The sequence below is a fragment of the Salvelinus namaycush genome, chromosome 14 (genome assembly GCF_016432855.1).
Source record: "Salvelinus namaycush isolate Seneca chromosome 14, SaNama_1.0, whole genome shotgun sequence".
In the NCBI taxonomy this organism is placed as follows: Eukaryota; Metazoa; Chordata; class Actinopteri; order Salmoniformes; family Salmonidae; genus Salvelinus; species Salvelinus namaycush.
The window spans coordinates 18,189,332-18,215,205 of record NC_052320.1 but is presented as its reverse complement, the minus strand read 5'-3'; the positions used below and the strand labels follow the sequence as shown (position 1 = coordinate 18,215,205).

Here is a 25,874-nt window from a genome sequence, read left to right as displayed (position 1 = left end):
GTCCGGGTTAGGGTTTGGCCAGAGTAGGCCATCATTGTAAATAATTTGTTCTTAACTGACTTGCCTAGTTAAAAAAATATGAAATAAAAGTGGAGGGAGTACAGGGTCTAGCATGTCTCTCGAGGAGACTAAAAATTGATTTTGGCTTGGAAAAGTTGAATATTTTCAGAAGGAGTTGGGTAATTGGTTAAGGGAGGTGGATTGGAGGTTGAAAAGACTGAGGGAGGCAGTGTAACGCTCGTCGGAGGTGCACCAAGGTGCAGCGTGGTAAGCGTTCATGATATTTAATCAAACTGAACACTGAAACAAAATAACAAAGTAGAACAAAATGAAACAGTTCTGTCAGGTGCAGACACAAAACAGAAAACAACTACCCACAAAACACAGGTGGGAAAAAGGCTGCCTAAGTATGATTCCCAATCAGAGACAACGATAGACAGCTGCCTCTGACTGGGAACCACACTCGGCCAAAAACAAAGAAATAGAAACATAGAATGCCCACCCTAATCACACCCTGCCCTAACCAAAATAGAGAATAAAAACCTCTCTATGGCCAGGGCGTGACAGGCAGAGGACGGGTTTCAATCTGTTGAAGCTAGAAATAACAAGGGAGAGGGTATGTTGAGGAAGATTGGTGTCAAGATTAAACAGAGTGAGCCGGACGCCAGTTCGAGTTCTGGAGATGAAATGGAAGGGGTAGAAGGTGTTGTGAGGAACATGGTGCCCGAGCCTTGCATCGATGTTCATGGTCATGATAAAGATATGTTTGGTCCAGTGAGAGTTTTGAAGAGGGTGGGACCAGGCCTGTTGTGATGTTTGTTTGTGTTTCTTCAGATTAGAGGGAGCAGGCGCTCCATGTGACGTAACTTGGGGAAAGACCTGTATCTTGCTTTGCGCTTAAGTACATGGCACCATTGAAGAGAGTGATTTCTGGGGTAGTGTTAAGTGTGGAGGTCGAGCAATTTAAGTTGAAGATTCCTGGTGTTTGTGACGCCCACTGTTTGCTGCGATGCAGATTCGGTGGGGAGTTATGCTGTTAGAGGTTTTGTGCCGAATACACTGCCGTGTTATAGGTGCCAGATTTATGGGCATGTCACAGCAGTGTGTAGGAGGGAGATTCTAAGATGTGGGAAGTGTGCAGGAGGATATGGGACCGAAGAATGTGTAGTTTGTGGGAAAAGTTATAAATGGATCACTGGTCACTTTAATAATCAAATCAAAGTTTATTTGTCACGTGCGCCGAATACAACAGGTGTAGACCTTACAGTGAAATGCTTACTTACCAACAGTGCAATTTAAAATAAATAAAGGTATTAGGTGAACAATAGGTAAGTAAAGAAATAAAAATAACAGTAAAAAGACAGTGAAAAATAACAGTAGCGAGGCTATATACAGTAACGAGGCTATATACAGGCACCGGTTAGTCGGGCTGATTGAGGTAGTATGTACATGTAGATATGGTTAAAGTGACTATGCGTATATGATAAACAGAGAGTAGCAGTAGCGTAAAAGAGGGGTTGGCGGGACACAATGCAGATAGCCCGGTTAGCCAATGTGCGGGGGCACTGGTTGGTCGGGCTAATAATGTTTAAATATCTTGCATCACTCATCTCATATGTATATACTGTATTTTATACCATATTTTGCAGATTGCCTATGCCACTGTCATTGCTCATCCATATATTTATATGTGTACATTCCTTACTTAGATTTGTGTGTATTAGGTAGTTGTTGCGGAATTGTTAGATTACATGTTCGATATTTCTGCACTGTCGGAACTAGAAGTACAAGCCTTTCGCTACACTCACAATAACATCTGCTAACCATGTGTATGTGGCCAATACAATTCGATTTGTCAACTGTAAGGGTGTCCATGTTTCTGGGATCAGAGGTGTTCGGTGCGAGAGAGGCAGGTTGAGGTGGCCAGGGTCAGAGTAGAGCAGAAGATGTTGTATGCTGAGGCAGTGAAGAAAGTAGAGGAGGGTGGATGAAGGGTGAGGGATTTTGAGAGGATCCTTGTGAAGATCTGTGACAGAACAGAGGGATAGACCAATGAGTGATTCAGCCTATGTTTCAGTAAGGTTGGCTTCTTAGCGTTCATAGCAATGGTTATAAACTGTACCGCAGAGATGGAACGTAAGTCAAACAAAATAGATGTTGTTATAGAGTTGCTATTTTAACGAGTTTTCTTGTGTCAATTAACTCGTGACATTCCTGAATTACTCATTATATTATTTAAGTTCGATTTAATCATATACGATAGTCACTATATATCTCATTGAGCAAAGAGGGGAGAGGCTGCCTGTTATCACAGTTCCAAAACCAGTCAGAAACTCCCATCTAATGCCACGTTCAAAACTACTGGGAATTGGAAACTCGGAAATCTCCGACTTCCGACTTCAGTGCTTTCAAGACAAATGGGAACTTGAAAAGAAATGAGCTCAGACTGGGAAAAATCGTTTTGAATGGTCATCCAACTCTGGTTAAGTAGTAATGATGGTGCTTTCAAGACAACAGGGACTCTGAAAAAAACAAGGACAAGTCATGACGTCAATTTAAGCCTACTAGAAAGTGTGTGCCCTCAGGCTTGGAGGGAAGCAAAAGTCATTCCGCTACCTAAGAATGGTAAAGCCCCTTTACTGGCTCAAATAGTCAACCAATCAGCCTGTTACCAACCCTTAGTAAACTTTTTGGGAAAAAATTGTGTTTGACCAGATACAATGCTATTTTACAATAAACAAATTGACAACAGAGTTACCCGAGTTACCTGTCCAACAGAACACAGAGGGTGTTCTTTAATGGAAGCCTCTCTAAGCGTCTCCTCTCCAGAATCAGGAATTCCCCAGGGCAGCTGTCTAGGCCCCTTGCATTTTTCAATCTTTACTAATGACATGCCACTGGCTTTGAGTAAAGCCAGAGTGTCTATGTATGCGGATGACTCAACACTATACATGTCAGCTACTACAGCAACTGAAATGACTGCAACACTTAACAAAGAGTTGCAGTTAGTTTCAGAGTGAGTGGCAAGGAATAAGTTAGTCCTAAATATTTCTGAAACTAAAAGCCTTGTATTTGGGACAAATCATTCGCTAAACCCTAAACCTCAACTAAATCTGGTAATGATTAATGTGGAAATTTAGCAAATTGAGGTGACTAAACTGCTTGGAGTAACCCTGGATTGTAAACTCATGGTCAAAACATATTGATACAACAGTAGCTAAGATAGGGAGAAGTATGTCCATAATAAAGCGCTGCTCTACCTTCTTAACAACACTATCAACAAGGCAGGTCCTACAGGCCCTAGTTTTGTCGCACCTTAACTACTGTTTAGTCGTGTGGTCAGGTGCCACAAAAAAGGACTTAGGAAAATTGCAATTGGCTCAGAACAGGGCAGCACGGCTGGCCCTTGGATGTACACAGAGAGCTAATATTAATAATATGCATGTCAATCTCCTGGCTCAAAGTGGAGGAAAGATTGACTTCATCACTACTTGTATTTATGAGAGGTATTGACATGTTGAATGCACCGAGATGTCTGTTTGAACTACTGGTGCACAGCTTGGACACCCATGCATACCCCACAAGACATGCCACAAGAGGTCTCTTCACAGTCCCCAAGTCCAGAACAGATTATGGGAGGCGCACAGTACTACATAGAGCTATGACTACATGGAATTTTCTTCCACATCAAGTAACTGATGCAAGCAGTAAAATTAGATTAAAAAAAACGGATAAAAAAAAACTTATGGAACAGCGGGAACTGTGAAGCAACACAAACATAGGCACAGACACATGCTTACACACACACACACACACACACACACACACACACACACACACACACACACACACACACACACACACACACACACACACACAAGATAACATACGCACTATACACACACACGTACACTTGGATTTTGTACTGTAGATATGTGGTAGTGGTGGAGTAAGACACTGAGGGCACACAGTGTGTTGTGAAATCTGTGAATGTATTGTAATGTTTTAAAAATGGTATAAACTGCCTTAATTTTGCTGGACCCCAGGAAACGTAGCTGCTGCCTTGTCAGACTTACTACCTCGTTGTAGTTATACACGTCGCGTTCAACCAGTTAGCATGTCCTGAATCATTATAATTTGTAAAAATTCTGAGTGAATACAATTGCACTAGAATTGTCATATTTTTTAAATAATGTTTTAATATATATTTTTTATTTATATATATTTTTTGTATGTATTTTGTATTTTCTTGTTTATACCTATGTTTTGTTTTGTTAGACATGTTTGATGTAGGGATGTAAGTTGTTGATCAATTTGTATAATGAATTAAAAAAATAAAATAAGTTTATGCTCTTCCAATAAGAAAAAGAGAACATGGATGAGAAGCATGCAACGAGTTGTATGCGTTGTTTTTAACTGTTTATTTGACATTATCTTTGGAATGAAAACTTTTTGTAACAGAGTAACAATTGATTTGATAAAACATAATTGTGTATATGTGTGTGTATGTGTGTGTGTCTGTCTGTAGCATAGAGATAGATAGAGAACTCTAGTGCCCAAAACCTTGTTTTAGCATGACGACTTTCACCATTTTGAAGTTGTCAACTGGGTTGGACTTCTTATGGGTTAAGGAAGGATCACATAATTCCATCCAGGTCACCAGTAGGGATCAGCCAATGAAGTATATCCGTGAGCAAACACTCCATAACTGCAGGTGGCACTAAATCGCCAACCTTGGCTTTATACCTTTTCAAACTACACACTCCAGGACTGTATGCACCTTTTCAGTTTCTTTGCCAACTCATAGAAGTAGTAAATGAAGAAGAAGATTATTGACTACTTCAAAACAGGGGTTGGAACCAAAATTATTGTCAATTTTTACATTCTGAACAGAACCGTTTAGAGCCCCCCCCAAAAAGTACCTGTTTATATTGTTCCTTTCTATTCCTTTTTTAACCTCAGATTTTTTTTTTTACATGAAGCTCAACATTAAATAACTTCACCAATCAGTGCTGATAGAGCAGCTTAGTATGGAGCTGGCAAGCAATAGCCTAGTGGTTTATATGTGTGATAGACAGACAAGTGTACAGCGCAAGATGAGACTTACATTATGTGGGTGGGGAGGGAGCGAGAGAGGGAGGAGGAGGCTTGGCTTGAAACACTGAGAATCTTGTTATGATATGCATTATCTGAATTAGGCCCACAGAATTATATCTACGGATGAGCGGCTTCTATGAAGTAACTTTGAATGTCTTTGAACTTCTGAGAGTTGCCTTAACATTGGACCAGAGCTAACGTTAGCTAGCTAGATAGCTAGCTAACAAGCTTGTGTGTGCAGAGCAGCACCAGAATAAAAATACGTCTTACCTTTTTGTAGTTAATAAATCCAATGTGAAACGTGATAACTATAGTATCCTTAACTAGCATTGAAAAAGTGAATAAATTCTTCTCTAATTAAAAATCTCTCCCTAATTTCTGAATCACGCTTGTAACTTCGCCAGTAGGATACAGTATCCTATCCTTCGCAGGGGGAAGGGCAGGTAGCATAAACAGACTATAAAATATTTCCATCTGACAGGTGGGCACTGGAATATGTTTCTGAGTGAGAGTCAGGGCTTTATATAGGTACTTTGTTGCGTTTTTTTGTGGGACTGAAAAAAACATGCCAGGAACATAAAATAACATGATTAACTGTTTCCCATGCTTTTAAAAATAATGGTTCAGTTCCAGAACAGTATAGATCACTTTCGTTCCCAGTTCTGATTCTGTTCCTCAAAAATTGCTTTTTTTCTATGCTGTTCCTTGAACCGGTTCCAACCCCTACTTCAAAATGGGAATGGCTTCAATGTCACTGCCCGTGCTCTCACGGACGCCATAGTAGTAGAGATTCAATGATGCGATGTCTGTAAGTCTATGGTCTGTAGTCATTCCAAATGTTGTGACACTGGACGTTGCTAGGGGGCAGTCTTTCACTGGTCTGTGTCTACTCACTCTCTCGTTGCTTCGGCGCGCAATGACTTTAAAAGTGCTAACTCAAGCTAGAAAGCAAAAAGCACATTGGCTGGAAAACCGGGGCGGTTAGCTTGTCCACACAGAGACTCGACGAAGAAGTGTCAAATTCTCTCTGAGGGTTGCCGGTTAGCTTAATTTCGACACAAGATTTTGAAATAACAATCTGTACTTTTGGCCACAAACGTGAATCGATATTGGAGGTGAGTAATTTAGCCAGCTAGCTAATGTTAGCTATGCGCTTGATTGATATGTTAGCGGCTGAAATTCTAGGTAGACAATTAGCCTAGCTAGCTCGTCTGACCACAGATAGCTAGAAGTCTTTGTTTTGACAGTTCTGACAACTAACTAGTGTAGCTAGCTAAGAAAATGGGAACGTTGGCTAGCTATCTGCGAATCTTCGTGTCTGTTAACTGTTAGTTCGCTTTAAGAATCAACTTAAAGCGTTAACTAGCTATTTCGCTAACTACTGCTAACAAATTAAACATAATTGTATTGGTCGCCTACACATAATTTGCTGGTACACCGGAATGCTTCTAGTTAGTTTCCAACATGGTTGGCAAGTTAACGTTAGCCTATAAGCTGATTGAATGCCTGCACACAGTAACGTTAGCTACAGACGGACAGTTGCATTTTTCTTTACCCTAACAACAAAGATCACAAGTAAAGAGACTGAGAGGAGCCAGTTAAACTCATCTAACGTTAACCACATAATCTGACTCGTGACCGTCTGTGACTGGGCTGCCAAGTTTATTATTCACTTCACGCCATTTTAGCCAGTTGTCAGCTGCCAGCAACTCGTAGGATAGCAAATCATATTGTTAAACCTCAGGTTAGTTTGAAGTTGCTTTCAACTCATTGGTTACTATTTGTGGCTTTGAACAGGTTGATGACACAATCAATGTTCCTGGGCTGTTTTCTTTCTCCTCCCCCACAGCGAGCAGTAATGAGGCAGGAGGATTGAAAGAGGAAGCAGGTGTCTCAGCGGAGTATTGGGGAAGGAGGTGGAAGAGGACAGGATGCTTGAGGAGGCAGGCCAAGCATGGACTGAGGTGGAGCTAGATGAGATGGAGATGGAGGGCATGGACCTGAGGGCGGAGGTGGTGAGGCTGAATTTGGAGCTCCGGGAGGCCAACGAGGAGAAACTACAGGCGGCCCGTTATGGCTTAGTGGTACTGGAGGAGAGCGCTGAACTGAAGAAGAAACACACCCAGCTGGAGGAGGAGTACGAGACCCTCAAACAAGAGCAACAGCAACTCAAAGAGGTCAGCAGAAATGTTCAATGTCTATAGCTATACCATCCTTAATTCCAACTGTACAGCTACTACTACGTGTGCACGGTGGTGACATTTTCTGTGATAGATTTTGTATTGCTTTGTCTAATCAGGCTCCACACTAACTACTTAAGTGTGAACAAGTGCCAGTCACATGCTGCTCTGTATTGACCAACCTGGGATTAGCCACACAATGGACTTCCTGTTAGGACAGAAGCTTTTAGCTAAACTGTTCTAAACCAAGAAATAATGTTGCTTGGGAGTTGTTCTTAATCCAGTGTTACATAGAAATGTATGAATTGCCTACTGAACATTTGATAGGTTCCATGAAGATACTCTATCATGTTGAACTCTGTTACTAACTTGGCTGAATGACAGTTTCCCCAAGACTCAAGAGGCATAGCCTAGGGTTCATATGAATCATTCAGTTTGTGTGATAGAGGAGGACAGGTCGGTTTCTTCTCCTGTAGTGTCGTATGATGTTGATGTGATACTGTTTATCTCTGCTAGGGATCTGTGATGGAGGGATGAGAGCACATTAGTCAGCATATCCCATGTTGGAAGTGGAAACTGGAATTAATTTTAAGCTGCTCTGTTGAATGTAGACTGCATGGCATTAGAGGGGTGAACAGGGCAGGGAAAGATATTATTCGTAGCATGCAAATCATTAGCACTGGTATAAAGGTTAAGCGGCATTCATGTAAATAAATAATCTCATAAAAATGTATATTGTAAAGGAATGTACAGTCACATTCTGACTATTGTTTTTGTTAATTAATTATTCCATCTAGTAGCATCCAACATAGACCCTGCACAAATAGGTCTACCATTCTGTTTTAAATGCCTCATTTTAAAGTAAAATTATTTTTCACTTTCAAATGTATGCTAAACAAAAACAAATGATTTCATATTTGAACAAACCATAACTCTTGTGCACAGTGATGACTTTGAACAATTTACACAGGGGGAAAAAAACTAACATTTTACTGGAAAAACTGTGCAGAATTACAGTAAAACTCCCTCAGTTTTATTGTTACCAAACTTTGTATCTTCAGTTTGTCCTGTAAATGTGTTTTTATAAAATGCTCAGTGTAAATTGTTAAATTAGTCCTTGTGCATAGAGTTCTATGGTTTGTTAAAGGCCCAGTGCAGTCAAATGTAGTTTCCCTGTGTTTTTATATATATATATTTCCCCACTGAGGCTGGAATAATACTGTGAAAATTATGATAATGCCCTTTTAGTGTAAGAGATGTTTGAAAAGACTGCCTGAAATGTCAGCCTGTTTTGGTGGATGGAAGTTTTGGCCTGCCTGGAGACATCACCAGGCGGTAAATTAGTTGATAGACCAACAAGACACTTCCAAACCTCTGCCATAACAGCTAGTTTTCAGTTTTCCCCTCCCCACTCAGGCCACTCCCAGACAGTCCTAGCTTAAGGAATTGTTCTTTGCTAAGAATCTATTTATTTCTTTTTGACCATTTTAATTGAAAACACAGTAAAGTACTTAATTGTTACCCAGACATAATTTTATATTATGATTTTTTTTTAAGGCTGCATTGTAGGGCTGGGCAATATATCTATTGAATTCGATTAATTCAAATGTATGTTTTTGCGTGATATTCCAAATGACCGTATCGCAAGAATCAAGTTTTTATTTTTCCCTTTCATGAGCGTTTATGTCTGTGTCTTTTTGGTCTTGTTTCCTTCGCTCCTTCTGTGCTGTGTGCACCTTACCATTTACACCAGAGATCTGTTTATAATGACGAGATGCTCATGTCTCTACCCTAACAATGGGAGTCGTTGTCCCACATGTGGGAATGCAGGCAATAAGCTTAGATCCAAAATAAGTTCATAAAAATGTATTGGGTTTATTTTGGACCGATTTTTGGTGAGAGTGAAACCCTTCGCTTCTTCCTCTCTGTTTATACAAACACACCAAGCCCCTCCCCCTGCCACTCACACCAACAAATATGAGAGATCACTTCTTCTAACAAGCGGTTTGAACTCCCTATTTGCATTTGAGGTTTGGTCCAACAGAATTGGTCATATGGACACTGAAACACATTGAAACATTATTTTACTATAATAGAGAAGTTAACGATACCCTTTTAATGTCTCAACTCCGCCAATTGCGACACTACTAAAAGGGGATTGTCATTGAACATTGATTCTGGGAAATGTATGCTCACTTTGTCACGCACGGCATTGCGGTACCATGTACTGCTTGCAGCATTTTAGCCAAAGACTGTTATACTAGCTGTCTAGTCTGTGTTTTGTAAATGTGCAATAAGCGTAAAACACAATTCTATAAGGAATTGGCAACCCGTTCTCATTCTGAGAAAAGTTAGGTCCCTTGATTTCAACATCTGAACAAAGTGGACAGGCTAGCATGCTGTTCAAACTGTTGGGAGATGGACAGTAGGGTGTGTTCAATCATAACAATTTAAACTGTTATGCCTTGTTAGCTTGCAAATAGATCCAAGTCAACTTGAATATAAAGATAGATAGATAGGCCACCAGGCAGACAGTCAAAACCATGCATCGGTAATCAAAAGATCTATAGGCTATCGCAATGCTGTATCTCTCAATTTCTTGACTTGCAATGTCTCGTGCAAGTTCATTAAAGTACGGCCTATCAACAAATAGGCTAAGCTATTCTACATGTGTTTTTCATAGCGCATAGGCTATATCTTGGTAATCTGTATCTTGCAATGCCTCGTATATTCACCTAAAGTATATATTAGGCTATCAATGAGTATGGCTAAGCTATTCCTTATAATGTCAGTGAATTGAAGTTGAACATCGCCAAATGCATCAGTTTAATTAGGCCTAAATCTGCAATAAAAAGTATTGTGCCTATATCTTATTTAATGAAAACCTGGCTGGCTGTTGATGTCCTAGGTCAGGCTCTCCAACCCTGTTCCAGCTAATTATTGAATCAGATGCGCTAGATTAGGGTTGGAGTGTGAACCTTCAGGATGGTAGCTCTCCGCGAACAGGTTTGGAGAGCCCTGTCCTAGGCAATCGATCGCGGGGGGAGGGCCCCGCTAAACTTCTTGGAAATGGCAAGTTTACTTTCTCATCCATAAATGCATCTCAATTCAAAAACGGTTCAGCAGTTCAAGTCAGCAGGATGGGGGGCATTGTTATTAGGAAGTACATCGACACATGAAATATTTTCACGACTAGAATAAAGTTCATTGGGATATGATTTTTTAGGCTGTATTGCCCAGACCTACCGCCCAGACCTTGGGCCTTTAAACTTTGAAATCAATGGTTTTTGTTTGGTATACATTTTAAAGTGCAGTCTCAGCGTAATTCTGTTACAATGGAACTGCCCATCATGCATTGCATGTTGTGAGTAAATACCATATTTTATGTAACTGCATGTTCAGCAAAGGTTGCTTGTTCACATTTCTTTAGTCAATTACATAATCAGACCAGTAGGACAGATTATAATTTTTTTTTAATTTGTGTTATTACTTGTCCGAAAGCTGAAGTCACTTGTCAGCCCCCCAAAAGGCCAGTAACACCATTGGCCAAAAGCGTTGAGTACATAGCAGAGATCAGAATATTTTTTCTGCACTTGCCCATAGACGAGAGGAATCATGACATAGACAAAACACCCAATATACACTGCTCAAAAAAATAAAGGGAACACTAAAATAACACATCCTAGATCTGAATGAATGAAATATTCTTATTAAATACTTTTTTCTTTACATAGTTGAATGTGCTGACAACAATCACACAAAAATTATCAATGGAAATCAAATTTATCAACCCATGGAGGTCTGGATTTGGAGTCACACTCAAAGTTAAAGTGGAAAACCACACTACAGGCTGATCCAACTTTGATGTAATGTCCTTAAAACAAGTCAAAGTGAGGCTCAGTAGTGTGTGTGTGGCCTCCACGTGCCTGTATGACCTCCCTACAACGCCTGGGCATGCTCCTGATGAGGTGGCGGATGGTCTCCTGAGGGATCTCCTCCCAGACCTGGACTAAAGCATCCGCCAACTCCTGGACAGTCTGTGGTGCAACGTGGCGTTGTTGGATGGAGCGAGACATGATGTCCCAGATGTGCTCAATTGGATTCAGGTCTGGGGAACGGGCGGGCCAGTCCATAGCATCAATGCCTTCCTCTTGCAGGAACTGCTGACACACTCCAGCCACATGAGGTCTAGCATTGTCTTGCATTAGGAGGAACCCAGGGCCAACTGCACCAGCATATGGCCTCACAAGGGGTCTGAGGATCTCATCTCGGTACCTAATGGCAGTCAGGCTACCTCTGGCGAGCACATGGAGGGCTGTGCGGCCCCCCAAAGAAATGCCACCCCACACCATGACTGACCCACCGCCAAACCGGTCATGCTGGAGGATGTTGCAGGCAGCAGAACGTTCTCCACGGCGTCTCCAGACTGTCACGTCTGTCACATGTGCTCAGTGTGAACCTGCTTTCATCTGTGAAGAGCACAGGGCGCCAGTGGCGAATTTGCCAATCTTGGTGTTCTCTGGCAAATGCCAAACGTCCTGCACGGTGTTGGGCTGTAAGCACAACCCCCACCTGTGGACGTCGGGCCCTCATACCACCCTCATGGAGTCTGTTTCTGACCGTTTGAGCAGACACATGCACATTTGTGGCCTGCTGGAGGTCATTTTGCAGGGCTCTGGCCGTGCTCCTCCTTGCACAAAGGCGGAGGTAGCGGTCCTGCTGCTGGGTTGTTGCCCTCCTACGGCCTCCTCCACGTCTCCTGATGTACTGGCCTGTCTCCTGGTAGCGCCTCCATGCTCTGGACACTACGCTGACAGACACAGCAAACCTTCTTGCCACAGCTCGCATTGATGTGCCATCCTGGATGAACTGCACTACCTGAGCCACTTGTGTGGGTTGTAGATTCCGTCTCATGCTACCACTAGAGTGAGAGCACCGCCAGCATTCAAAAGTGACCAAAACATCAGCCAGGAAGCATAGGAACTGAGAAGTGGTCTGTGGTCACCACCTGCAGAACCACTCCTTTATTGGGGGTGTCTTGCTAATTGCCTATAATTTCCACCTTTTGTCTATTCCATTTGCACAACAGCATGTGAAATTTATTGTCAATCAGTGTTGCTTCCTAAGTGGACAGTTTGATTTCACAGAAGTGTGATTGACTTGGAGTTACATTGTGTTGTTTAAGTGTTCCCTTTATTTTTTTGAGCAGTGTATTTAGTGGAGCCAAATCTTTTCGAATAGCCTATTGAACTCTGCTGGAGCTGTGGCATGAAGTGTGTGCCGAAGTGTATAGATGAAGTGAGTGACACAGTCAACGAGCCTCGCTGGCTGTGCGTCTTGTGATGGGTTGTAAGTCATCATGGGCTGCAGAGCAACTCTGATGTACTCACAACTGGATCATTATAAACTGATTCACATGTTTGTCTCATCCTCTTCTCTTATTAGGCTACTATATGCATTTTAGGTAGGTTGCACATTGCTAAAATAATATGGAAATAGGCTTAGACCAACTAGGCATTTATTTCATAAGCTTTTCTCAGCTGTAGCCTGTTTTATTTTGACTTGTCATCTTGATATTTGTTGTTAAATTTCACTTCTTGTGGCCCAAAATATTTGTCATTCAAAAATAACATATGAGAATAGCACGGACTCCGACTTCCATAATTATTCCCATTTAAAAGCTGCAACTTTAGGACATCAAATCAAATGTATTTATATAGCCCTTCTTACATCAGCTGATATCTCAGTGCTGTACAGAAACCCAGCCTAAAACCCCAAACAGCAAGCAATGCAGGTGTAGAAGCACGGTGGCTAGGAAAAACTCCCTAGAAAGGCCAAAACCTAGGAAGAAACCTAGAGAGGAACCAGGCTATGAGTGGTGGCCAGTCCTCTTCTGGCTGTGCCGGGTGGAGATTATAACAGAACATGGCCAAGATGTTCAAATGTTCATAAATTACCAGCATGGTCAAATAATGATAATCACAGTAGTTGTCGAGGGTGCAGCAAGTCAGCACCTCAGGAGTAAATGTCAGTTAGCTTTTCATAGCCGATCATTAAAAGTATCTCTACCGCTCCTGCAGTCTCTAGAGTTGAAAACAGCAGGTCTGGGACAGGTAGCACGTCCAGTAAACAGGTCAGGGTTCCATAGCCGCAGGCAGAACAGTTGAAACTGGAGCAGCAGCACGGCCAGGTGGACTGGGGACAGCAAGGAGTCATCATGCCAGGTAGTCCTGAGGCATGGTCCTAGGGCTCAGGTCCTCCGAGAGAGAGAAAGAAAGAGAGAATTAAACACTATTAGACTATTTTTGAAAATATTCTTCATAAATGTATGGTTTTATGATATTTCAGATAGGATTAACCTTTTGGTTGTTTGATTCGCAACGGCAAGGAGTTTTTTTCTTCTTCTGGTTTCACATGCATTTTTGTCTTATAACTGCTTTGCTCAACTGTAAGCTTTTCAAATTTCTCATTCGATTTTTATATCTTGCTATTTGTCCCGTCTCATTATTACCATAGGCCTCACATGTTTTGGGGTTATTCAAAAACAACTTTGAACTTTCTGAGGACCTAGAACTGATCATGAAATAGTGCGGTAGGATAAATCTATCATGCGTTAAACTGAAAGAGTGGCTTACTAGGCCAAGTCATATTCATATAAAATGTAGAGAAAATAGACAATTTGAGTTTCTATAACAATATGACATCTGAGTGTCCACTATAAAAAATGGACTTCGGCTATTGGCCCAGATCATCCTACGTTTATTGGAGAGCGAAAATAACAAAACATTTCTGACCTGGTCTTTTGCACTGCCTTGTTGAGACTAGCTCTGTCTTAAATGTTTTCTTTATCCAATTCTGATCAGTAATTTTTTATTTATTTTTTATATGTACTTGCCCTGGACAAGCCTTAATGTCAAGTCTCAACTAATCATGAGATATAGGCCTATTTACCACCCCCGTAATACGTTTTGACGTTGAATGAGTCAACAGATATTTCGCCTAGTGTAACGACCAAATTATATTAGTGGGGTAGAGGCCAGCGAGAATAGAATGAAGTTAGGCGAAAGGGTTTACATGTCTGTGCTCAGCATGTCCTTGTTAAGAGATTACCGATGCTAAGGGATGGTTTGTTTCTGCAAATCAAATTGTATTGGTCACACACACATATTTTGCAGTAGTGTTCCTTTATTAAAGTGGCCAGAGATTCCAGGGTGGTAGCCGGCTAGTGATGGCTATTTAACAATCTGATGGCCTTGAGATTTAAGCTGTTTTTCAGTCTCTCGGTCCCAGCTTTGATGCACCTGTACTGACCTTGCCTTCTGGGTGGTAGTGAGTGTAAACGCCAAACGGATGCTTCACATTGATATGTCCGGGGGAAATATCTGTCTCATTGTTCTATCTGTGGTTTAATTGTTTTGAATACACCATCCTGTCCGTCTGCAACCTGTTTGAACAACAGCCTGTTCACTTTAGATTTTGAAATCAAGTGGCCTACCTGGATAAGAAGATTAGCATTTCTCAGAATGAGAACGAGTTGTCAAGTCAATTCCTTATACAGTGGGGAGAAGAAGTATTTGATACACTGCCGATTTTGCAGGTTTTCCTACTTACAAAGCATGTAGAGGTCTGTAATTTATCATCGGTACACTTCAACTGTGAGAGACGGAATCTAAAACAAAAATCCAGAAAATCACATTGTATGATTTTTAAGTAATTAATTAGCATTTTATTGCATGACATAAGTATTTGATCACCTACCAACCAGTAAGAATTCCGGCTCTCACAGACCTGTTAGTTTTTCTTTAAGAAGCCCTCCTGTTCTCCACTCATTACCTGTATTAACTGCACCTGTTTGAACTCGTTACCTGTATAAAAGACACCTGTCCACACACTCAATCAAACAGACTCCAACCTCTCCACAATGGCCAAGACCAGAGAGCTGTGTAAGGACATCAGGGCTAAAATTGTAGACCTGCACAAGGCTGGGATGGGCTACAGGACAATAGGCAAGCAGCTTGGTGAGAAGGCAACAACTGGCGCAATTATTAGAAAATGGAAGAAGTTCAAGATGACGGTCAATCACCCTCGGTCTGGGGCTCCATGCAAGATCTCACCTCGTGGGGCATCAATGATCATGAGGAAGGTGAGGGATCAGCCCAGAACTACACGGCAGGACCTGGTCAATGACCTGAAGAGAGCTGGGACCACAGTCTCAAAGAAAACCATTAGTAACACACTACGCCGTCATGGATTAAAATCCCCCTACTCAAGCCAGCACATGTCCAGGCCCGTCTGAAGTTTGCCAATGACCATCTGGATGATCCAGAGGAGGAATGGGAGAAGGTCGTGTGGTCTGATAAGACAAAAATATAGCTTTTTGGTCTAAACTCCACTCGCCGTGTTTGGAGGAAGAAGAAGAAGGATGAGTACAACCCCAAGAACACCATCCCAACCGTGAAGCATGGAGGTGGAAACATCATTCTTTGGGGATGCTTTTCTGCAAAGGGGACAGGACGACTGCACCGTATTGAGGGGAGGATGGATGGGGCCATGTATCGCGAGATCTTGGCCAACAACCTCCTACCCTCAGTAAGAGCATTGAAGATGGGTCGTGGCTGGATCTTCCAGCATGACAACGACCCGAAACACACAGCCAGGGCAACTAAGGAGTGGCTCCGTAAGAAGCATCTCAAGGTCCTGGAGTGGCCTAGCCAGTCTCCAGACCTGAACCCAATAGAAAATCTTTGGAGGGAGCTGAAAGTCCGTATTGCCCAGCGACAGCCCCGAAACCTGAAGGATCTGGAGAAGGTCTGTATGGAGGAGTGGGCCAAAATCCCTGCTGCAGTGTGTGCAAACCTGGTCAAGAACTACAGGAAACGTATGATCTCTGTAATTGCAAACAAAGGTTTCTGTACCAAATATTAAGTTCTGCTTTTCTGATGTATCAAATACTTATGTCATGCAATAAAATGCAAATTAATTACTTAAAAATCATACAATGTGATTTTCTGGATTTTTGTTTTAGATTCCGTTTCTCACAGTTGAAGTGTACCTATGATAAGAAATTACAGACCTCTACGTGCTTTGTAAGTAGGAAAATCGGCAGTGTATCAAATACTTGTTCTCCCCACTGTATAAATGCATGTTATGCTCATTGCACATTTATAAAACACGGACTAGACCGCTAACACCCAACAGTATGTGGCTATAATGCTGCTAGCGCACGAAAGAAACAAAATAAATGTTCCACAATCATTTTCTTTGATACTCCCATTTTTGTAGGGTCTGCTCTGTTCTAAATTTTGGAAGTTGAGACATGTAAAGTGTTTCGTTAGAAGGGAAATCGACTGATTTCTGATGGACCAAACATCAAATGCAAATAGCGAGTTGAAACTGCTTGTTGTCAGAGAGGAAGAAGGGATCTTTTGTCTTTGTTGTTGAGTGGCAGGGGGAGGGGCTTGGTATCTGTTTGAGTGGGAAGGTGCACAGTTTACTCAGCACAGAAGGAACGAAGGAGATACAAGCATTTGAAACATCGCGCTAAAACATAAATTCAAATTAGTTCGATATATATCATACCAGACTGGTTTGAGCTAGGGCAGTAGCAGCACCAAGCAGTCTCAGTAATCCTTCCCTGGCTAGTGACATGGGGTGTTGTCCTTGTGCATGGCTGCTGAACAGACATGATTAGAGACAGCTTCTCATGGGATTCTACAATCTTTTTCCTACCATGTCCAATCCATCCAACCCTCACACATAGTCATGGTCAGTGGTTCTGTGTGTGGTCCATATCCAGTAGTGACAGTTTATTTCATTGACTGATTTTCTAGACAGACTGGTGATGTCTACTGTCATTTGAAAGAATATATTCCTCTTTGGCTTGTCCCATAGATTAAACTGGTTTGTAGTACCACATTCTCAACTGAGGAAATGTAGGCCTAAGTTATGCATGGGATGTACTAAAGACTGCTCAGATTTCGACAGCCGGTCTGTGGAGTCGTATTTCCACTGGCACAGATATACATCTTTGTTGTTTTGGGTCTAAGTAAAAAGTGCTGCGTTTTCAGTAGATGTGCCACTTGGCACTGTTGTAGTTTTCACCCCATTGATAGACCTTGTGCCATACAGACCACCATATGGTGGTCACCCAACCAACTCTCTATACAAATAAATGGTGCCCTTTTTTGCTTTTGTCTGTCTGTGTCTGTAGGCTCTGGCAGAGTCTGTGAACCACCACAAGCGTGCAGCAGCAGATGGGGAGACCCGGGAGGAGTGCCTGCTGCAGGAAACTGCCAGCAAGGAGGCTGCCATGGCAACCAGCATGGCTGAGCTTCAGGCCGAGTTACGGCAGGCGCGTATCACTCTGGGCAACGCTCACGCAGAGATCGACCGTCTGGCTGGCCTCTCCTCCCAGCTAAAGAAGGTATAAATATACGGTCTACCCATTCACTGAGATACTGAATGCTTTACACACCAATATTTTCTTGCGTATGGAAAGATAAAACTATTTAATGTCATTTGTTCATCTCTCCATTCAACTCAAATGTAGGTATTCCTAGTATTAGTCAAATAAGGAAATACTTTACGCCCTTAATTCCTGCTAGTCTCTTGTGTGTTAATGTTTAGTAAGGAGCAATGTGCAGTGCTTCCATAACGTTAAAGTATAATTAGTTCCACTGAGAGCGTGTTTGTGTTCACAGGAGTGTGAGTGTTGGGAGGCGGAGAAGGGCCACATGAGGAATGAGATGAAGGAGTATAAGGTGCGGGAGCTCCGGCAGCTCCAGGACAACAGTGAGCTGGAGGAGGAGAACACCTGTCTGCAGAAACAGGTGTCTGTACTCAAGCAGAACCAGGTCAGAGTCTCTCCCTTCTCACCACTCACCTCACTGATAATCAACCATAGAAATAGAATGAATAGAAAGGGTGTCTCCATTCAAGTCAATTTTATTTAATTGAACCTTTTATTTTATCAGGGAGTCACACTGAGACCAAGGTCTCTTTTCCAGATGAGCCCTGAACTACAGAAAATACACACATCAAATACAGAATGCAATCAGAAAGATGGCATAATGGGTAATGATAGACACTTAAGTGTACAAAAAATTTGGAACAGCATCCCAATATTGAGTTGCACCCCCTTTTGCCCTCAGAACAGAACAGACTCTACAAGTTTACAAGGTGTCGAAAGCGTTCGACAGGGATGCTGGCCCAGGTTGACTCCAATGCTTCCCACAGTTGTCAAGTTGGCTGGATGTCCTTTGGGTGGTGGAACCTTATTGATACATGGGAAACTGTTGAGCATGAAAAACCCAGCAGCGTTGCAGTTCTTGACAAACCGGTGCGCCTGGCAACAACTACCATACCCCGTTTAAAGGCACTTAAATCTTTTGTCTTGTCCATTCACCCTCTGAATAGCACACATACACAATCCATGTCTCAATTGTCTCGAGGCTTAAAAGTCCTTCTTTAACCCATCTCCTCCCCTTCATCTACACTGATTGAAGTGGATTTTAAAGGTGACATCAATAAGGGATCATAGTTTTCACCTGGTCAGTCTATGTTATGGGAAGAGAAGGTGTTCGTAATGATATGTACGCTCTGTGTCCACCTAATTTTTAAAACTCTTTTAAACGACTAAAGCCAAACGTGGAAACTATAGATATAACTTCCTCTGCGCTTGCGCATTATCATAATTCATATGTGCCTCACTAGAAATCCTTGCATTAGCATTTCTGTTAGCTGATACGTCATGACAAAAAATACCATATTACTGTCCTGTTAATGTGCCTTGACCTTGTAGCCTAAACTGTAGAGGGGAAAAAAACAACTGATCCAAATGGTTGCCCAATCGCAGGCAGGCAAGTTATTTCAAAATGAATATGCATTCAAAACATCAGGCTTTTGAGAGGTTATTCAAATGACATGCTATTCACTGCAGTTGACAGCGTAGACTACAGTTTTGTACTCACTTGAAAACAATAATAACATTCTTCATTACATTGTCTTGTAGCCTAGAAGGATATATTTCTTGTCCATTAAACTGTAACGTTAGGGTAGCTTTTCGAGCTGCGTACCTGGGAACTGTGAGGGAGTGCACTCAGCGCAGCCTCAGGAGCCCACAGTGAAGGCTACCTATGATTTTGTTATCTGATTAACATTCACTGCGTTATTAAGCATAACATTGAGCTTATGAAATACGGTCTAATATGCATATGCTTCTACTTACGCTATAGGCTAGATCTCGAGCTGTTTTTGTTCTGTTTTGTTCTGTCTTTGTTCTGTTGCAAAATTACGCACCTGGCCGTGCTGCATCCTGATGAAATAGGCCGACACCATATGAGTGGTCTGCTAATGTACCTTTCTGGATCTTCTAAACTGTCGAGAATAGACCCAAACTCATCCAAATATGCAGTTATTTCGGTGGTTATTCAAATTAGCCTAAATCACTTCAGTTTACAATAAATGTGTATTCACTTGATAACAATAATAAATTCCTCATTGTGCTGTGTTATAGCCCAGGTATAGTAATTTCCTTGTAGAAAAACATAGGCCAAGGCCTAATTAATAGTGTAGCTTTGCGTGCCCGGGGATCGCAGCCTGGCGGAACGCACTACAGATCTGCCATTTCATAATCTGTTAACTTATTTTTCTTACACTTTGATATGGAAATATTTAGCTAATGAATGGCCTAATATTTACTTCGGCTGCACATCAGTAGGCTCTCTCTTCCAGCTGTTCCCATGCGCAACAGGCTATAAGCTACGCAAGCCTCTCCGTAATAGGCCATTGCTCTTGTCATTAAATCCCAGGAAAAGCTATAGGCTACAAAAGCTATAGGATATTTATTTTGCAACTTTTTATGCTTGGCCTAATAGTCTATTTGGGGAAAGAAGCAGGCTTGCTCTTGCTAATTGCTTAATGTAAAACAGGCCTACGGCATAGAAAATACAGAGATGAGCACAGTGAAAAAGAAGACCTAAAGGAATTGACAACCATTGGAAAAATGAAAATCGAGCATCGAGGCAATGACAATTGAGCATCGAGGCAATGACATGCTGTAAAAGATGCGCAGGCTAAACAGCGTTTGTTGTTGAATTGCTACGTTTAAATACGAGTTACTATATTTTTCATTATTTTCATGCATTCGGAAAGTATTCACACCCCTTGACTTTTTCCACATTTTGTTACGTTACAGTCTTATTCTTAAATGGATAAAAAAATACAATTTTATCTCATCAATCTACACACAATATCCCATAATGACAAAGCAAAAACAGGTTTATAGACATTTTTGCAAATGTATTAAAAATGTACAACTGAAATATTACATTTACATAAGTATTCAGACCTATTTTTGGCAGCGATTACAGCCTTGAGTCTTCTTGGGTATGTCGCTAAAAGCTTGGCACACCTGTATTTGGGAAGTTTCTCCCATTCCTCTCTGCAGATCCTCAAGATCTGTCAAGTTGGCTTGGGAGTGTCGTTGCACAGCTATTTTCAGGTCTCTCCAGAGATGTTAGATTGGGTTCAAGTCCGGGCTCTGGCTGGGACATTCAAAGACATTCAGAGACTTGTCCCGAAGCCACTCCTGCGTTGTCTTGACTGTGTGCTTAGGGTCATTGTCCTATTGGAAGGTGAATCTTCGCCCCAGTCTGAGATCCTGAGCGCTCTGGAGCAGGTTTTCAACAAGGATCTCTCTGTACTTTGCGCCGTTCATCTTTCCCTTGATCCTGATTCCCAGTCCCACTGAAAAACATCCCCACAGCATGATCCTTCCACCAGCATGCTTCACCGTAGGGATGTTGCCAGGTTTCCCCCGGACGTTGCGCTTGGCATTCAGGCCAAAGAGTTCAATCTTGGTTTCATCAGACCAGAGAATCTTGTATCTCATGGTCTGAGAGTCCTTTAGGTGCCTTTTGGCAAACTCCAAGTTGGCTGTCATGTGCCTTTTACTGAGTGGCTTCCGTCTGGCCACTCTACCATAAAGGCTTGAGTGGTGGAGTGCTGCAGAGATGGTTGTTCTTCTGGAAGATTCTTCCATCTCCACAGAGGAACTCTGGAGCTCTGTCAGAGTGACCATTGGTTCTTGGTCACCACCCTGACCTAGACCCTCCTGATTGCTCAGTTTGGCCGGGCGGCCAGCTCTAGGAAGCGTCTTGGTGGTTCCAAACTTCTTCCATTTAAGAATGATGGGGGCCATTGTGTTCTTAGGGATCTTCAATGCTGCAGAACATTTTTGTACCCTTCCCCAGACCTGTGCTTTAACAAAATCCTGTTTCGGAGCTCTACGGACAATTTCTTCGACCTCATAGCTTGGTTTTTGCTCTGACATGCACTGTCAACTGTCTTAGGTTGACCGGTGTGTGCCTTTCCAAATAATGTTCAATCAATTGAATCTACCACAGGTGGACTCCAATCAAGTTGTAGAAACATCTCAAGGATGATCAATAGAAACAGGATGCACAATTTCGAGTCTTAGCAAAGGGTCTAAAAACTTATTCAAATAAGGTATTTCTGTTTTATTTTTATACATTTTCAAAAATGTCTAAACCTGTTTTCTCTTTGTCATTATGGGGCATTGTGTGTAGATTAAGGGGAAAAATGTATTTAATCAATTTTAGAGTAAGTCTGAATACTTTCCGAATGCACTGTACATTGAAGTGTGTGTGATACACTACCGGTCAAAAAATAAAATACACTTGAAGGTGATTCAGCAAGAAACATTGTTCTAAAGCAAATGCAGTGACTCAAAGTTGGCTACAACTGTTTGAAAGCTATACAAATAGTTATTGAGTTCCTCTTCTAAGATGCTTAACAGTTTGACTGTGGTAGTTCTTAAAGAAAAACTAACAGGTCTGTGAGAGCCGGAATTCTTACTGGTTGGTAGGTGATCAAATACTTATGTCATGCAATAAAATGCAAATTAATTACTTAAAATTCATACAATGTGATTTTCTGGATTTTTGTTTTAGATTCCGTCTCTCACAGTTGAAGTGTACCTATAAAAATTACAGACCTCTACATGCTTTGTAAGTAGGAAACACTGCCGATTTTGCAGGTTATCAAATACTTGTTCTCCCTACTGTATGTGACGACTCCTCCGATACTATTCATAATATCATTTAAAAAAAAAATGATTTTCCATAAATGTTTTTTTATTAATCATTATATTTGAGTTTAACCATAACATTTGTTTTATCTTTTCTGGAGGACAAAACTGAAATTGTAACTAGCTTTGTATGGCCTGTTTAAGAAAGGGCAATACTTTAGACAAAATTAAATTTTCAATTAGTTGGTAATGAGAAATTATCTGTATTAAGGCAAAATGGAGAAAAAAAAAGGGATGAGCCTTTCTTAATCTACTGGGAACCATTTTGGGTTTAAGTGTAATTTATGTATGAGTGAAGCTTTTAGTGAGAGGTTTAAAGCTTTAAAATGTAAACATTTTAGCCCCCCAAACTCATATTCATTATATAAATAGGCACGTTTAATTTTGTCTGGCTTAGCTTTCCAAATTAAAATAAATATTTTTTGCTCATATGACTTAAAAAACGAGTCTGGAGTAGGCAGTGCCATTTAGTAAGTAAGTGAACTGATAGGACCAAAGAGTTCATCAATGTGAAGTATTTACCTCTCCATGGTTGCAGAATTCTTTCTATTTTTGCTAACTTTCTATTGAAATTGATTGTGGTAAGTTCATTTATGTTTTTGAGATGTGAATACCAAGTATGTCTACTTCACCATCTGCCCATTTTATTGGTAAACTACAAGGTAGTGTAAACACATTGTTTTTTTGTTTTTTTTTACAATCCATACGTAATATGGTAATAAGGTTTTAGTCCAGGGAGGCTAGAAAAGTGATCAAGATCTTTAATGAGACTGCAGGGATCCAGATTACGAATTTAAGAAAAAACTTGAGTCATCGGCATACATTGACACTTGTTTTTATCCCCTGGATTTCTAACCCCTTGATGTTTGGTTGGATCTAATTTTAATAGCTAGCATTTCAATGGCCATAATAAGTAGATTTTTAGACAACGGACAGCCTTTTTTTACTCCTCTTAAAAGCTCAATACTTTCTGAGAAGTAACCATTATTTACTATTTTACATCTGTGGTCGCTGTACATAACTTTAACCCATTGTATAAAAGATTCACCGAAATTAAAGTAATCCAGGCATTTATATATAAATTCTAGTCATACTTTATCGCCTTTTCAAAATCTGCTTTGAAGACCAGGCCTGGAATCTTTGATATTTCATAATGTCCAATTGTTTTCATGTAAATTATCTCCAATATATCGTCCTTGTAAATAAAACCTGTCTGATCAGGATGAATAATATCTGATAAAACCTTTTTTATTCTGTGCACTATGCATTTCGCCAGGATTTTCGCATCACATTATTGACGTGTTACAGGCCTTCAGTTTTTTAAATAGACTGGATCTTTATACTTACCACCTGGGTCCTGTTTTAGTAGTAATGAAATCAGACCTTGTTGAGTACCTGAAAGTCTACCATTTGTGTAGGAGTAATTAAAACATGCTAATAATGGATCTTTGAGTACATCAAAAAAGGTCTGATACTGGTATACCATCAAGCCCTGGTGTTTTTTCAGACTGAGGCAATCAAATATTTTCAAAGTTCCTCTTCTGTAAATTGGCCTTCACACAGGTCTTTCTGTAAATTTGTTCAATTTACATTATTATTATGAAAGAAATCCTTAGTTAACATCATTCAGTGGAAATGGAGACTGAAAAGAAAACATGCAGAAAATATTTTGCTTCCTCTTTCATAATATAATTTGGTGACTCATGACTCAATTTAATGACTTTCTGCAAATTATTTTTGGTATAATTTCTGTTGAAGATTTTAAAGTTTTCAATTTTCCATCTAATTTCCTTTATTTTTGTAATAAATTACACTTAATCATTCTTGAATAAGTACCTCCATTTCTTTGTTTTTCCTCTAACCTATTTTGTGCCACTAGTACAGTTTCCATTACCATCTACCTGCACTGTTATTTCCTTTATTAGTCTAATCTCTTTTGACCTAAACTGATTTTGTTTTAATGATGAGTATTGTATTGAATGGCCTCTAAAAGTACATTTTAAGTGTCCCATACAATAAGGGGATCTGCTGTACCTATGTTGTGCAAAAAAAGTCCATTCTGAATTATTTTGTCTTAGTTAAGAACAAATTGTCATGCAATATCCCCTTCTACGTGGAAATTCTGTAAGAATTATATGGAAGCCAATTAGATGGTTTGATCGCATTCGGTCTCCTATTAATACTTTTTAAACTTTTGATGCCAGCAAGAACGAGACTAGGGAGTAATCAAGACGGCTAGCTTGATTAAGCCTCCTCCATGTATATCTCCCTAGGTCAGGGGTTTTCAGCCTCCATATATCCACTAGTTCTATTGTATCCATGATCTTTGATCTGCTTAAGTGCTTGAGGGTGATAGTTTGTAGTGTGATTTCTTTTGTGATCCATTGAGGTACTTAAAACCGTATTATAATCTCCCACCATAATATATTAATTAGTTGCTTGTGAGCTCAATAGATTATTATATATATTTTTGAAGAAGTGTGGATCATCATCATTTGGCCCATATAGATGAATTAGCCAGATCTGTCAGATACATTGAAGTATTATTTGCAGTTGTCACTGACAATGAAAACACCATGAAAACCCTGAATGGTCTGAACCAGTATCTGTGCTTTAGACCTCATGAATGGTCTTGTTACCACAATAGGCAGATTGCCATAGGATGCGTTGATCAGTTGATTGACTGGTGTAGGACTGTAGAATGATAAACTTTACTCTAGTGTGGATGCTCACCAATGTTTTGAAGTTATTTAGCCTGTAGTTTATTATTACAGTTATTGTTGTAGTTATTGGATTGGTGGATGGCCCAACACAACTAGCATTATTATCACAACAGAACTAGCCTACTAGTAAGTCTAGTTAACGTTAGTGAACTTGAATGAAATAAATATAAAATTGCACTTGTTTACTTGACTTTTATACTCTATAAATTGACTCTTTAAAATAATTTACTCTGGCAAGTTTACCACCAGCGAGCTGCAGTATGGAAGTAAAGCTGAAGTCGAATCCATCACTTCCATTGTTTGGCTGTGCCCATAGCAATGTAAAAAAAAAATTGGTGGGAATGGGATAATGATGACATATCGGGTGGACTGGCAGCCATTTTGAGTGTAACAATGCCAGGAAGTAAAAGCAGGAAGTGTACCCTTCAATCTGTGCTGTGATTTGTTGAGTCAACTCAACTGACATTACAAAAAATACATTCCATTGCATGAGTCACATCAGTTAGCATCATTTGAAGGAACATTCTACTTTATTAGCATGGCAACCCAGCATCAATTTATAGAGCATTCCAAAATACCCTGGAAATGATTCCATCACAATACCAGGCAGCCATAATCCCAGTCGGTATTAGATAGAACATTGCGGCCCTGCCCGCCTGTGGGGAAAACAACCTGTGGTTACCTAGGTTACCCCATTGGCTCACAATTTTCTGGTCTGCTTGTTTTAGTCAATTATGAAACGACATTTAAGAAAAGTGCAACATG

At 40.7% G+C, this 25,874-nt stretch overlaps 1 protein-coding gene across 2 annotated transcripts in view; it reads left to right on the top strand.

Moving 5' to 3' along the window:
- The first annotated feature begins 5,993 nt into the window (after positions 1–5,993).
- LOC120059216 (protein bicaudal D homolog 2-like) overlaps positions 5,994–25,874 on the top strand; it is a 34,881-nt gene continuing 15,000 nt past the window's right edge. Inside the window, exons 1-4 of one of the 2 annotated variants that reach the window (XM_039008090.1) lie at positions 5,994–6,212; positions 6,947–7,274; positions 17,488–17,700; positions 17,978–18,130. In XM_039008090.1, the coding sequence (XP_038864018.1) occupies positions 7,029–7,274; positions 17,488–17,700; positions 17,978–18,130 (612 nt within the window). In that variant the 5' untranslated portion in view covers positions 5,994–6,212; positions 6,947–7,028. Of the gene's footprint in view, positions 6,213–6,894; positions 7,275–17,487; positions 17,701–17,977; positions 18,131–25,874 lie in introns of both variants that reach the window. The other variant, XM_039008091.1, reaches the window with a different exon arrangement.